The 16,423-nt window shown below is 36.4% G+C and overlaps 1 protein-coding gene across 5 annotated transcripts in view; it reads right to left on the reverse strand.

Annotated features, from left to right (window-relative positions):
* Window positions 1–16,423, reverse strand: part of ARHGEF12 (Rho guanine nucleotide exchange factor 12) — a 145,030-nt gene that overhangs the window by 70,971 nt on the left and 57,636 nt on the right. For 3 of the 5 annotated variants that reach the window (XM_032639869.1, XM_032639871.1, XM_032639867.1), the window contains exons 2-4: window positions 10,070–10,093; window positions 8,461–8,546; window positions 6,787–6,843 (exon numbers count right to left, since the gene is read on the reverse strand). In XM_032639869.1, coding sequence (XP_032495760.1) covers window positions 6,787–6,843; window positions 8,461–8,546; window positions 10,070–10,093 — 167 coding nt within the window. The remainder of the gene's footprint in view (window positions 1–6,786; window positions 6,844–8,460; window positions 8,547–10,069; window positions 10,094–16,423) is intronic. The other 2 variants (XM_032639870.1, XM_032639868.1) reach the window with 1 other exon arrangement.

Genomic DNA, 16,423 nt, shown 5'->3' on the forward strand with positions numbered 1-16,423 from the left:
TCTATTGCTGCCTTTAGACTTCTCTCTTTACCTTTAACTGCATTTTGCCATTTTAATTATGATATGTCTTGATGTGGGTCTGTTTGGGTTCATCTTGTTTGAGACCCTCTGTACTTTCTGTATCTGTTTCCTTCTTTAGGTTCGAAACGTTTTCAGTCATAATTTCTTCAAATACATGTTTGATCCCCTTGTCTCTCTCTCTCCTCTTTCTGAAACCCTTTTAATATAAACATTGGCATGTTTTATATTATCCCGAAGTTCTCATATGTTGCTTTCACTGTTTTTTTATTTGTCTTTCTGTTTGTTGCTTTATTGGGTGATCTGCATTATTCTATCCTCTGGATCACTTATGCATTCTTCTGTGTCATTCAGTCTGCTATTCGTTGCTTCTAGAGTGCGTTTTATCTCAGAAGTTGAATTATCTATTTTTTATTGGGTCTTCTTTATGGATTCTAGTTCCATGTTAAAATGATCTGTGCTTAGATCAATTCTCTTTCTTAATTCATTTAGCATTTTTATAACAAACTTCTTGAATTAATTATCTGGTAGACTGATTATCTCTGTTTCATTATTTATTTTTTCAGGGGTTTTCTCTTGCTCTTTTCAGAGTAGTTCCTCTTCCTTACCATTTTACTTAATGTTCTCTGTCTCTATGAATTTAGGTGAAACAGTTATCCATTGTGGTCTTGAGGGATGTTTTTATTTGGGAGCATCCCACTGTAGACTGTATATGCCACTGTCTCTGGTGTGAGGGCTGAACTTGATGTAGATGCCAGCCACATTTATCCTCAGGGTATGCTAGCCACTATCACCTTGATAGGGAGTGTGGCTGGTGTTGGGGGAACTAGAGGCTGCACAGGGTCTAAGGCTAGATTTCCTCTCTACTCAGTGGCAGTCACCGCCTTGTCAGGGGTGGAGTCTGCTCTCAAGTTGCTGGAGCAGAATCTCTGATGGTCAGGCTCCAACTGGCTCTGTTCCTTTTAAATATGTGTTTTGATGGCAAGCCAGTACCTGCATACTCCTCACAAGTCGAGTCTAGGCTTCTCCAGCCTTTCTATTTGTCCCACTGGTTCTCCAAGCAGCCAAGGAGGCCTGTCTCCTCTACACAGGATCCCAGAACTGGGATGCCCAGTCTGTGGCTCCCCAGGGTGAGGGTCCACCCATGCTATCTCCCTTTTCCTCTTAGTTCCCTTCTAAGGGCAGAGATCTCAGCCTGATGTTTTTCTTCCCATCCTACCCAATTACGTGGGAATCTTTCTTGCAGCCTTGGTTGTATAGGAGTTTTTCTGCCAGATTCCAGTTAGTTTTCAGTGAGAATTTTTCCTCATGTGGATGTATTTTTCATGTTTTTAAGAGCATATGAGCTCCATATCCTCTTACTCCACCACCTTGATCCCCCTTTCCAATGCAGCATTTGAAACCCATATAAAAAAGACTGTTTTTTTACTCAAAAGTGAATTACCAAGGATTGTATTTTGAAAGTGAAAAAAATTAAGTCTTTGTAATGCTTTGCTGTGGGGAGGGGAAGAAGTCTTTAAGGTATTCTGAAAAGGTGAAAAAGTACTCTCAAGTTTCACTGTAATACATTCCTTGAACAATGCAACAACTATATTGCCAAACAGAAAACTAATGAAAATGCAAGGCAACATGCTAAACCTTTCATACTGCATTTACTTTAGGAAAAGCACATTAGTCTTTCTTCACCTTTGATTTTATTGCATGACCAAACTTCTCTAAGTCTCACCTCTTAAAAATTAGCTTCAGGGAAGGGTGTGGAGAAAGACCACGTGCAACTCCATAAGAACAGCTCATTTTTAAACCGCTGCCAGACATCATGTTTTATGCGTTAGGCCTCAGATAAGCCTTTGATTAAGAAGTTTCTTGATTCTAAATGCATAATGCTGCCAGCAAGAGGAGGCTTAAGTTCCAAGCATGCCGATTCCATTCTTTTAGACTATAACCAACAGTAAGTCTCTTTTCAAAGTTACATTTTCTTCTACCTTAAAATTTTTCAAAGGAAAGAAAAATCCAATTATGATGGATCAACACTGTATTCCATCAATTCTCTTTACTAAAATACTTCATCCCAATCTCAACAGCCATTCATTCAAAACTCACTTAACTGAGTGACTCCAGTGTGTCAGGCATTATGGGAGATGCAAAGATGAATAAAAATACAAATAACTTGATACAAAGCAGGATGTCAAAGCTGAGACAACAAAAGTAACTGGGTAAACCTAGGAAAGCCCTATGAAAGAGGTAGTATTTGAACCTAGGCCGTGAAGGATGGGGAGGATTCTAATAGCGAGTTATAGGAGATAATCCATTCAAAACAATGGGAATGGCATGAGCAAAGAAAGAGGACCAAGCCACGTTTGGGAAAGGAAAATTTGGAGGACAGTCTGGTACCTTTGGGTGAACCGTACTAGATTAATGGAGAATGATGAATTGGAAACAAATTATGGCATATCTTAAGAACTATTTGTACTTTCCCAAAAAGTGAATGACCAAATCCTTACTTCAGTTAACACTCATCTGACTGAATACAGTAGAATGGAGAAAAGGAAGTGAATCGATGTGAAACAAACATGAAAGAAGGTTATGAGTCGATTAAAATAGTCTAATGACATGATGACAAACTGAACAAGGCAGTGGAGATGAAACCGAACAGCAGGGGGTGAAAAATAATGTGATGGCAGAACCAATTAAACCTGACAAGTAGCTGACCATAGGGGACAAGAGAAACGGAGAAGTCAAAGATAAATTTAAGAAAATAAGACTAAGTAAATGGGAAAATGACCAAGTCATTAAAAGAATCAGGGAAATCAAGGGGCAGACTGATTTCCAGCCACAGTTAACAATGGTAAATTCCAGACTGCTCATTTGGATTTGAAGGACAGTTAGAGTGCAAGTATTCAGCAAACAGTTACAAATATGAGACTGGAAACAGGGAGAAAAATCAGGGACAGAAACTTGAGTCATGCCTATATTTATAAGAAGGAAAAGGAAAGCAAGTACAGAAAAGACAAAACCATTATAAAGAGAAAAGAAACAGGTTGACTTAATATTATATACACCAAAGAAGGGGCATCAACATTGCCTGATGGCACAAGGGGAAGGTGAGAACTGAGAAAAAGTTCATAAATTTTCAAGTTGGATATTTTGATTCACCTTCCAGATAGTATGTGTTCAGATCTGAAGAGGTTAGGAAGTGAGTGATTTATGAGGACACAGAAGGTTCATGTAGAATGCTCTTTGCAAGGTTGAAGAAAGAACAGAGAATAATAACTTGGTGAGAGTAAAAATCAAACCAAGAAGTTTTCATTTGACAGATATGAGAAGCTGGAATAAAAAGAAATATGAATTAAAGAAAATACACTCTGAAGTATCCAAACCTGGATATTTCAAGTACTAACAATTCGCTTCTGTTATGGACTAAATGTTTGTGTCACCCCCACAAAATTCATATGTTTAAACCCTAACTCTCAACATGATAGTACTTGGGAATGAGGCCTTTGGGGAGGAACTGGGGTTAAATAAGGTCATAAGAGTGAGGCCCTCATGCTGGGATTAGTATCCTTATAAGATACCAAACAGTTTGTTCTCTGTTTCCCTCTCTACACATGCTTGCACCAAGGAAAAGACCATGTGAGCACAAAGCAAGAAGGTGGCCGTCTTTAAACCCAGAGAAGAGCTCTCACCAGAACCGGACCAATGCTGGCAGCCTGACTGCATATTTCTGGTCTCCAAAACTGTGAGAAAATAAAAGTTCTGTTGTTTAAGCCAAGTCTCTGGTATCTTGTTATAGAAGCCCCTCTGGTATTTTGTTACAGAAGTCTTTTTGAAAAAGACTAAGACAGTTTCAAAAAGACATGGTCTATTTTCTTGTACATAATATCATCAGCTGTAATCTCTTCAGGACACCAAGACAGAAGCTGTAGACTAACTCAAAATTCCCCTGTTAAATCTCTCATATTCCTCAAACCCCCACAAAATTTCTCTATTACAATATTAGTAAGGAAAATAGAAAATTAAGTATCATTAAAATTGCAGATCAGAAAATATACCTGTACACGGTCAACAGACTCCAAAAGGTTCAGAGGGGAAAATAAGGGGAAAAGGAACAAATATTGACCTACTGCGCTGGGCAGAAACTTAACAAAGAAGTGAATACAAAACAAACATTTGGTTTCCTCTTAAAATGAGCAAAGTAAATCTGTCTCACAAAATGGCTCTAAAAATGGCTAGGAAAGTTTAAATAAATAATTTGTAAGTGAATGACTAGTATTTGTGTGAAGTACCCAGCTAACAATTTTACCCCAAGAGAAGACAATGTATATAATCTTAGAAGTTAAACGTGGGATTGTTAAGAGACCCTACACTAAAGCAATGTCACCAGTTGCTATGATTCTACTCAGTCATATTCCAGTATTTCCAAGCTTTCCATAACTCTCTAGAGATTCCTTTTCACCCACGCTAACTGCACACAGTCTGAAGAAGTCTATTCACACAGGTGATAAAATATTTGTAATGTCAAAGAGATTTAATTTAGCATGCTAACTCTGTTCTGATCAACTCATCCCTCTCAAAAGTTCTTTTTGAGAACTCATGGCTCAGTTCCTTCCAAAAAAGGTATTTCAAGGGTTCTCAAGAAACAAACACAGAGAAGCCACACCTTACTTCCCCATTACCACTTAAAATGTTTCTATTACTACCAAGCCAATGGCATGTCTGAACTAGTGTTAATATTCCCATCTCTGGTAAGAAAAATCTTAGTATACTATTTCTAGTCATGGATTCCTAAATTGTTAGTCTCATCCAAAGCAAACAGCAAGCTTTTGCATACATACCACAGATCTAGGAAAATGGTGGGGGAGATGAAATTACAACATTGCAAAGGTTGCTGGAAAAGAATGGTGCTATAAAGATAGTGTTCACATTCCTAAGAAGAGAATAAACCATAGGAAGTTCTTTATATAGAACAGAAAGACAGGGTCTCAAGAACTTATGAGGAGCCAAATACTTTGGAAGGAAGAAAAAGCATGAACTTGACATGCTATAGGGCATGGTACACATTTCCTGTTGAACTACTGTAAAAGGTTTAACTACACAGAAAAAGTACTGGTCACATAAACCCAAGCAAAAAACTATATGCATGTATCTAACACAGAAGCATTAACTGATTTATAACCAAACACAGGCCTCATAATACTAAATAGTATCTGCCATTATGTGTTCAAGTGTCAGGAGATATAAATTATAAAGTGTCTTAAAAGAGAAAGGGGGCATTTTCATGTATTTTTTCCTTTCATGTGTATATCAAGCTAGGAAACAGCTACATACACCCAGGGAAACTTCCACTTGATAGACTTTTGGCCTCTATTGGAGAAGACCTGGTTTTCCTTTGAGGCCAAATTTGGAATCTTCTTTTAAAAAAAAAAAAACTTATTGGTCTTTCAGAGATTATTTTAAAAGTCTAGGGCTTCCCTGGTGGCGCAGTGGTTGAGAGTCCGCCTGCTGATGCGGGGGACACGGGTTCATGCCTCGGTCTGGGAAGATCCCACATGCGGCGCAGTGGTTGGGCCCGTGAGCCATGGCTGCTGAGCCTGCGCATCCGGAGCCTGTGCTCCGCAACGGGAGAGGCCACAACAGTGAGAGGCCCGCGTACCGCAAAAAAAAAAGTCTAGGTTCCAGGCAGTGCTTCTCTTATCCACTTTTCTCAAAACACTAATTAGATGCCAAATCAAGAAAATAGGACAGGTAAAACTATGCAGAAGAAAAGGAAAAGGAAAAATATGTCTGAAATTCACAAACATGGTTTATATTATCTTTGGAAGACAGGACATAGCCTGGAAATATTAGTGTTTTAATCATCTGTTGCAAAACTTGACCATTCAGGTTAAAGCTGCTCTTTGCGAAGATTATTTTTTTTTTTTTTTTTTTTTTTTTGCGGTACGCGGGCCTCTCACTGTTGTGGCCTCTTCCCGTTGCGGAGCACAGGCTCCGGATGCGCAGGCTCAGCAGCCATGGCTCACGGGCCCAGCCGCTCCGCGGCACGTGGGATCTTCCCGGATCGGGGCACAAACCCGTGTCCCCTGCATCGGCAGGCGGACTCTCAACCACTGCGCCACCAGGGAAGCCCGCGAAGATTATTTTTTAAAGGTGTCATTTTGAAATCTTCCCATTCAGAATAAGCTTTAGGGAAACTTATGAAAGGCAGAGACATTCTTCATGCTACAAAAATAAAATACTTAGGCTATTTTTGCTGTTGTGGATAAATTACACAAGAACAGCATTTCCAGATGATGAGGCAATTAAAAATAAACAATTAAAATTAAAATTCCAAAGAACTGCTAACACATCAAACTATATCAGTACTATACTTAGAGAAAAAGACTGGTAGCACTGATGAAATTCTACATGATCCAAACTCTGCAAACGGGACATGGGAAGAAAATGCCAAGAATTCAAAGCTCATCCATGTTATATGGAGAAACTTGACCCAAACATATTAGAGATAATCACTTTCCTAACATAAACAAGACGAAAGAGAAGATGGGTAATGTGCCTATTCTTACTCTACAATGTTAGTTTCTAGCAACCTTAAGCTTCCACATCACAGCCACATTAAAACCCCAGGCTCCCTTTCCCTGCAATAGATCATGCCATGCAGAGCAGACACAAAAGAGACTGCAGTTAAAAAAAAAAAAAAGAAAGAAAGAAAGAAAAGAAACAGCATGAAGCAAGCTCCAAAGGTGCAAGGCTGAATTGGCTACATTAGCTTACCATATATCTCGGATCTACTCTCCTCTGAACTAGACTTTGTCTTCTTGGAGGAGCTATCTGCACAGGAGCGGGAGAAAAGGAGAGAGATATAGAAAATATGGAGACCAATGTAAGGGGAAAAATTCATGGGGGGAAAAAGGAATGAATCATGATCAAGTTAAATCGTGCAAACACAAAGTATGAACATCACAGGTGACAGCCCTTAGAATAGTCACAAACAGCACAGGTAATGACATATTTTAGATTTATCAAAGAAAAGACAGTGCAATAAAAATATGTTCAAACAAAACAATACATGAAAAGTCTACAAAATATATCATCTGACAATTGTAGAGATGACAAAAGTACTAAAAGCTGTAATAATCTCATTATGAAGCACTGAATACCACTTTGCTAATCTGTCTTTGGAGACAGGCACATCACAGGTGACCAATACAGAGTCAAGTCAATCTAACAAGACTATAATGCTTCGATGAGCATAGGGCAGAAACATGTGACCCTAATTATCAAGACAGTAACTAATCATATAAATGAAAGCCTCTGAGCCCTATGACATCAAAATTAGGTGTCAGAAATAAAGGATTTTTCTTAATGGAGATGCAAGAACTTACATATTACATACTTCTACCACCAAAGCCTCCTAAATTGATGATTGGGATTTTTCACCTACCACCCAAGATGCAGGTAACTTAGTAGCTATTCACCTCCCATTCTTCCCGTCCTAGATAATATTTATATTTTTCAAAATAAACTAGCAGTCTATACTAAAAGTCTAAACAATCTTAATTAGACACAAAAAATACTCCATTAAAAATTAAAAATTTTACTTCTAAGTGAAAATACTTAAAAATAGATATATTATATTTATGTATCTGAGACCTTAGCATTTACTTACTTCATCTTTTGTCATAGAAACATACAAGTAATAAAAGAGTATATGAACAAAGAATAAGTTTCAAATGACAAAAGCAAAATTATCAAGCAATTTTTCTAAATTAAATACTGAGTGGGTTTACAAGGGGAAAGCAAAGGCCTACATATTACAGGAGGGGTTCAACCTATAGATACAAAATTACGAATATAAACAGTCAAAAGTCCACCAGCATGAAGACTCTAGGAAAGATCAACACTACTGAGGTTGAAAGACAGCTGTCTGAGTTTAGAATACTCTTTGAAGAAAAAGGGATTTCTATTCATTTGCTTATTCTAAAATGAGATGATCATTAATTTTAAATTATTTTATCTAATACTCCAATTTACCATGATCACACCTGAATTTTTAGATGACTACAGAATATGTAGTTGTTATCAAGCCTTGAATATAGCCTTGATTTTATAAACATACTACTGTTCATACCTAGGATTTACCCAAGTTCTTGGTCTGACCAAAATCTCCAATTATGATACAATAACCATTTCTATTATCATCATTATTTTAAAATATAATAGAGTCTATAACGATGCTTCCATAGTGGAATCCACAGTGTTGAAAGTTAAAAATGCTTGTATTCCTCCTAAGTGCAAAGGTTTTATATTATGTAATTGAAGAGGAAGGAGAGTCTTAAACAGATCAAACAGCTACTGCTGAGTGTTTCAGGTGGTCATGCAGCTTAAAGTGTTATTACTGGAAACTCCACTACTCTCAATATTCTTTGGCAGAACAAAGCGCTTTACCTGTGGGGTCAAAATCATGTGATGTACTGCGCTCAACTTTCTGCTTCTTATCTGTTGGTGACTCTCGGTTCAAAATACTTCCATGCCTAAATTAAATAAAAGCAATTCAATATTTTACTATAAGGAAATAATTGGAATAAAAACTTAACTTAAAAATCCCAAGTGTGTCTTACAAAGAGAAACCAAGAAATCAGTTTACCTTACACAGTCTCATAAAACTCTCTAATTTATATTTTTCAAGGAGTTTTAAAATTCAGTCTATACTATGTTTGATACAGAGTCTATTTACCTGGTTATAAAAAGTGCTTAAAAATAATGAGTGGTATTTAGTAATAAAGTCTACTTTATTCTGAGACATAACTGCTTAAAACCTTTTAGTGGTTTTCACAGGTTAATCACTATTATTTCCATTTAACAGATAAGAGAACAGTACCTAAAAGTAATTAAACATATTCCCCAACCCTATGTATATTATGGCCAGGTTCAAAAACACTGTGTAAATACAGCATGGATGAGAACAGTTTTAAAAAAGAAAAATCTTAGGCAAGGCTTTTTTTTTTTTTTTAAATTGGGGTTTAGTTGTTTTACAATGTTGTGTTAGTTTCTACTGTACAGTGAAGTGGAGTTCCCTGTGCTATACAGCAGGTTCTTATTAGTTATCTATTTTATACATATTAGTGCATACATGTCAATCTCAATCTCCCAGTTCATCCCACCCCCCACCCCCCCGCCCCTGCTCTCTTCCCTTGGTATCCATACATTTGTTCTCTAGGGCAAGGCTCTCTTAAAGCCTGCCTATAATTCTTGCCACAGAAGTCTTTCCAAGGCCCAGATGGCATAAGAGTTATTATTCTTCCTATGACCTACCCAATTATACTTGATCAGATAATGGCTGGGCAGCAAACAAGACCACTGCTATAATACATACACTTCTAATTACTTGAAATGCCAAGATTAGCATTGGTATCCTGGACTATGCCATCACTAGAAATGATAAAATACTGTAATAATTAGGAATGACATACTACCTACATTTTAAATAACACATACAACAATTAAGATGAAAGAGAAAAAAGATGCTGAAGAACGAGTACTGAGGAAGAGGCATTTAATCCCAGGAAATGAATAAATATGGAGATATAGGCACAGACATATTTGGACATTTTGGATTTTTTCCTTTATTGTCTTAGGGTAATTAAGACTGATCCAGTTTGTCAAAGTTCATTAACTAAAAAGGCAGTTACAGTTACCCAAGTGATAAAACACATCAAAAACTGGCAATCCATTTACACTCCCCAAGCTACTCACAACTGAAAACAGTCACAATAGATTTGAAAATTAAATCTCTTCATAGGGAGTGATCTTAAGTATCAATTTGAACAAACTTTTAAAATGCTTATATTAAAAACATTGGAAATGTTATCAAAATAATGTTGTCTTCCAGAAAAAATATGCAACACCTGTTATATTTTAAATTTGTAAAACATTTTGAAACTTTAAACTACTTAAATCCACATTTTCTAAAACCACAAAAATGCACCATAATTTTGAAGGAACACTTCTAAGTAAAATTTAACCTAAACATATGAAGTGCAACTGAACAACTTACCTTATAGGTTTTTTGAGGGGAAACCTGAAACAAAGAAAAAACAAAAAGAATAGATGTAATTATTTCACTTGCAAGATTGTTATTAAGCTTATTCATTCTACAAAACCAGAATAAGGGACTTAAATCTTATACTAACTTTCCCAAAGCAAGATTCAACAAACAGGTGGAGTTGGATACCATTTTTTAACATCTTAACTACTTTGTTAAATCTTAAATTGCAGGTGTATTTACCATCAGCTGTCCCCGAGTATGGGTTCTTTTTAAAAATTCAAGTAATAATAGCAATAGCTACATTTATTGAGAGCTTAGTAGATGCTAAGCACTATTCTGAACTGTTCACTTGTAATATTTTTTAATCCTAAAAAAATAACTACGAAGATATTATTTCCATTTTACAGATTAAAAAAACTTAAGCAAAGAGAAATATTTTACCATTAAAATATTATACTTAGTTTTCCCAGCAAAAGTTCCTTCTTCACCTCTCCCCATTCAAAATATCTGGATACTTATTACTGCTCTATTGGTTGGTCTGTGTCTAACCTCTGATCATGATTAAATCATTATTCTCAATTATTTATGTTTAGGTAATACCAGAAATCTAGAAAAAATTACCACTGGGGTACTATCAGTTATTAAAAATATATTCCAAAAGTAGAAAACAAAGGTACTTTAAATGTTTTTTCAGTTTGTAAGCTGAAAGAACCACAGCCTTTTCTCCTGGTTGTCTTTTTTAAAGGAAATATTACTGGAGGCTTCTTGATAAGAGTTTGATGCTATACATAAATGCTAACCTAAGTCTAAAAGAGTGTTCTCAAACATCCTCCCATTCCTCTTCTCATTTCTGTCCTTTTTAGAATTATCTCAACATATAACATTTTATGTAAAGATTATTTAGGTGATAAGAACAGGGCTTATTAAGAATATCAGTAAATTTTTTTAAGGCTACTAGTAACGGTGGTAAGAAATAAAACATAAAATGATACCTGACTATTTTATTTGGCATGGAGGTGGTTTAGTTTAAAAAAAACAAAACCTTAGTCTAAATACAACTTTAATTACAAATCCCTTTACCTCCTATATAAATAAAAATTGATTCAAAGAAAAAGACAGAGAATCTAAAAACTTCCCTAATAAGCGATAGCATATTAACTCTACGACCAAGTTAGGGATAATAAGGAAAGGGGGTTCCGGGATAAAAGAGAGGACACTGCTCTAGAGAATATACTGATTACAAAAGATAACCAAACCTTCAGAAATAAGAGTTCCTAAGTAGTCCATCCTTACTTGTTGGGGGAGGTGGGAGGGAATGGGATTTAAATTTAAAGATGAACATAAAAGTTGGCAGAATTCCCAGCTGAATTTCTGCAAAGGACAATACCTGCAGTTAGCAACCTTAGCCACTTGGCCTGACAGCCATTATAAAAACTCCTACCCAAAAACAATGCTGCTTGCGTCAGAAACTGCATCATCCAGAGAGATTCTGGTAAAGAAATCTGGAAGTTCCCAGACTACTGACTGTAAACCAGTTTCCTGAGTTATTTTCTCTTACCAGGGAATGGAAAGGAAGGGAAAGAGGACAAAAATGGAATGAAAAGATAAAGAAGAAGGACCGCCCTACAGTATAACTTGCTTATCATAATCGACTTACTATATTCAGAAAGTACAAAGAGCTTTTCTCAAGAAAAGCTTTATTTACATCACAATACTTTTTCTCTAGTCACCAAATTCCACTTTAAAGTATGTGGTAAAACAAACAAATATGTATGTACCTATGTATGTGCAGTTGCATGTATGCAAGTAACAAAGTCAAGGGCCCTCCTGGCTATTTCATTCTTCCCTCTGCTCCAGCTAAGAAAATCACCAAGAGAATCCCATGGTTTTGTAAAATCCCTACCGTCTGCTGGATATTGAGATGAAGATGTAATCAGATAACTGGAAATAGAAAGCTAGAACCCCAAAGAAAAACTTGGGGCTAGAGTTGTAGATTTGAGTCACCAACCCACTGATGGCCACTGAAATTTAAAACAGCAGGTAAAGAGAAAACACCAAGGATCAAATCCTGGGGAAAAGAAACCTAGCTTCTGAACAACTGAGAAAGGATGTGAGAGCCAAAGAAGGAGATTAAGAAGATAAATCAGAATGGAGAAAGGGTTGCCCTAGGAACCAATAAAGAAGAGATAATACTATCAAATGCTACAGAAAGGTAGGTCTAAAGGCTAAGAAATGGCCATATTCTAAGCAACAGAGTAACCCAACACAAGGCTGATGAAACAATTCTGGTGTACAAAATCCTATTTTCAAGTCCCTGTCCATTGTATAGTCCAATCATAAAATTGTGAAAATCTCCTTTGGTTAGATATTTAAGTAGAACAGCTGTATCTGAATGCTGACATGTTGGATATGCCTAATTAATCAAATGTGTCTGGCTTTTGAAAGTATCATATTGATGACATAGACATTTAGCCAACAATGAACATGTTTTGTGCATATTTATATATGTGTATATGTATTCTGCTAGTTATAAGACGAAGTCAAACTGCCAATATGAAGAACCATAATATGTAAAGAAAAGGGTTATCAGGAATTTGAGCCATTGGGATAAGGTGACTAGATGCCCTCATTTTTGATTACCTATACTAAGCATATTCGTATGCCAAAAATCCTAACCAAGGGCCTTAAATGTCACAATACTTTCACTCACTTGACTCAGCATGCCTTTTCCTTGTTAGTTCTGAGCTCTAGCATTAAATCACTAGGTAGCAATATACAAAGGCCTCCCCCAATTTTTTATTTTCCCATTCCTCCCAATATGTTATTATAGAGGGAAATGTGATTTGGTAATTAAATAACCCTAACCTATAATTAATATATAGTGGAGTAAAACTTCCATTTTTTACCCAGGTTTTTGTTTTTTGGGTTTTTTTAAATAAATTTATTTAGTTAGTTTTATTTATCTTTGGCTGTGTTGGGTCTTCTTTGCTGCACGCAGGCTTTCACTAGTTGCAGCAAGCGGGGACTACTCTTCGTTTCAGTGTGCGGACTTCTCATTGCGGTGGCTTCTCTTGTTGTGGAGCACAGGCTCTAGGCACGCAGGCTTCAGTAGTTGTGGCGTGTGGGCTCAGTAGCTGTGGCTCGCGGGCTGTAGAGCGCAGGCTCAGTAGTTGTGTTGCATGGGCTTAGTTGCTCCGCGGCATGTGGGGTCTTCCCGGACCAGGGCTCAAACCCATGCCCCTGCACTGGCAGGCGGATTCTTAACCACTGTGCCACCAGGGAAGTTCCAGACAGGTTTAACTATTCTACAATATACATACACATACACGATGTTATACTTGTTTTTAAGATTTTAAAACTTAAAACTTTTAAGATCGTTAAACAGAATTTCTTCTGGATCTAAAATATTGCAAAGAACTGCCAAAGTTTTGTGTCATCACATATTTGCTTATAATAAATAGCCTACTAGAAATTGTATTTTCCTTTTATTGATTTTGGTGAGAAAAGAGCTAGCCTTTTGATACTACTCCAGTGAGAAGTGTTCTGAAAGCAGAAAGAGGGATATCACAATCAAACCTTAATTCCTACTCTCTGCCTCCTCCAAGATATTAGATGTTTCTCCCTTGGGTTTAGTTATGATGAGGAATTTGGGAGTTAGATGGTTCTTAATAATGGATAACTGAAATGAAGGGGAGGAAGTTAAGGAAATCTTACCTACATTGGATAGTGGTCAAGCTTTTATTAACAAACAATGTTAGCTACTAAATTTAGAATTCTCAAAAATTCCATTGTAAGATACATCCTGATTTTAGTGATATTAAAATGCAGGGGGAAAAAAAAATCACTCCAGTGAGGAGAGTTACTAGACAAAGAACTCTGCAAAACAGATAACAATTAAGATAATTCTAAGGCTCAACCCCTCATAAAGTGATAATAAACAATAGTGAAAAAACCAGACTATTCCAATATTGTTATAGTCGATGAAAATTACAAGTGATCTCAGGGCCTTAGGTTCAGGGACTCCTCAGAAAAAATATAACTAGGTTCATATTCTAGTTTCACAATGAGAAGGTACTTGAACGTGGGCAAGTGCTTAACCTATCTGTAAAACAGTGACAATACTAGACCTACCTCACAAGTCTGTTCTGAGGATTAAATCAGAAAATGAGAAGGATTAAATGAAAAGCACTGCCTAGCACATGGTAACCACTTAATTATTATTACCTATTAGGGAGAACAAAAATAAAATCTGAACTTTAGCTGCATGACTTCAAATTCAATCGAAAATAAAAATAAAGACTAACAATATTCCAATCGGTTTTTAGCTCAGTAAAATCCACAGAAATGCATAATTCAAAGCCAGTGATGAAACTATAAACGTAACCTGCCAAGTCATATTACATAAAATTAATGGCAATACTCAAGTTAACAAACTTCCCAGATGCTACAGGGTAAGAAAAAATATCGGGTTACGACCAAAACTTTTAATTTTCCTGGCAAGTAAGGTCAGTGATTTTTTTTTAAACATAGTGAAATTATGTTGACCATACCTGCCACTTAGCAAAAAAGTCCATTATTTCCTCATCTCCTTTAAAATATCAAGAATGATTAAGGCATTCTGTGTCCCAGATGTAAATCGAGTTTTTCATTTATATATTTCTATTAAATAATTTAAATAACCTGAAGCATAGCACTTAATTTTGAAATTACTCTAATATGAATATGAACCAGCTAGCTCAAGTATTATATCATTTTTCACAAAATAACAAACATAACAGCTAAAAGAACATTTGTCTACAATACACAGCGCCCGTAAGTATAGGGATTCAAACCATGGTACTGACTTCAGCTGAACTGTTAATTCAATCTTTAGATCTCTGGACAGCAAGATTCATAGAACCAAAAGTAGTAAATGACCACTACCACTTCCTTACCCCCCCCACCAAAAAAAAAAAACACACCAGTCATAAATTCTTGTGCCACCTATAATTTTTTTTTTTTTTTTTTTTGCGGTATGTGGGCCTCTCACCACTGTGGCCTCTCCCGTTGCGGAGCACAGGCTCCGGACGCGCAGGCCCAGCGGCCACGGCTCACGGGCCCAGCCGCTCCGCGGCACGTGGGATCCTCCCGGACCGGGGCACGAACCCGTGTCCCCTGCATCGGCAGGCGGACTCCCAACCACTGCGCCACCAGGGAAGCCCCCACCTATAATTTATAACTGGTCTAGCTTAGAGTCACTAGAAGAACTAAAAATTTTGGAACTAGCCAAAAAAAGAGTCTGAACATTATCTACCATTGTACTTTTTTATTAGCATACAGATCCAAAGCATGAAAAGTTTAGCAGAGCTGGCAATAAAACATTAATTAGTTATATCAGACAGGCTCTAAAGCAGAAGCTACAGCTGACAGGATGACTCATGGAGAATTCTTCATGGTGTTATTAGTTTTAAACTTGTGGACCTTGCAATACAAACCACAGAATGACAAGGAACAAGGAGCTCAGTTCTGTGTAAAATCCAAAAATGATTCACTAGAATGTAATGTAAGGTCTCAAATTAACTTTTAAAACATAGCTTGTATACTGCCACTTTTACTGAAGAACTTAAACACAAGACAGACCCTAAGTAAATGTCTCTTATTTCTTGGACATACTTTGACAAATCAAATAGTAAATTCTAAATTATTTTAATTCCCTCTGCCAGAGCTATTATAAACTGTATATTGGTTGTTTCTGAACTGGAAAAAGTAATTCACAATAAAAATAACAGCTTATTAAACTTTCACCTTTTTATTGACAATCTGGAACATTATCACTTTTGTGAGTATTTCCTGTAAGGTTTCTAAATAAATTTCCTTTGAGATCATGAGTATCACCATTAACTTAGTGTCTTTTTAGACTTCAAATTATTCACTCCAAAAGAAAAAAGAGTAAAAAAAAAAAAACTTGAAAAAGTCTGAGACCCTCAAACTACTTAAGTATCCTCATCTCATTAAATACCATTCAAACCATCAAATCCATTATTAAACAAATATCAGCAAGAAACTGGACTCTACGGAATAATCTCATGACTTAAAAATCAGGGACAATGTATGATTTTCATTAGATAAGGATTTAAATCTTAATCTTGTTTCATAACTCCCTATTTCAGGGTATGTTTGTGAAAATAAAAATGAGAGAGAGAATAAAAGGCCTCAATCTGGGATAGGCATGTTTCCCAACAAGATTTTACATAACATACATTAATATTAAATGTTCATATTTTGTAAACTGAAGTGACAATGTGCAAAATTTGTTAGGACAAGCTGCTTTCTTCTGCAAATTTGCAGGAAGATACAATTGTGCTTCTGAAGAAGTAGAAAGTC

The sequence above is a fragment of the Phocoena sinus genome, chromosome 8 (genome assembly GCF_008692025.1).
Source record: "Phocoena sinus isolate mPhoSin1 chromosome 8, mPhoSin1.pri, whole genome shotgun sequence".
NCBI classification, from domain to species: Eukaryota; Metazoa; Chordata; class Mammalia; order Artiodactyla; family Phocoenidae; genus Phocoena; species Phocoena sinus.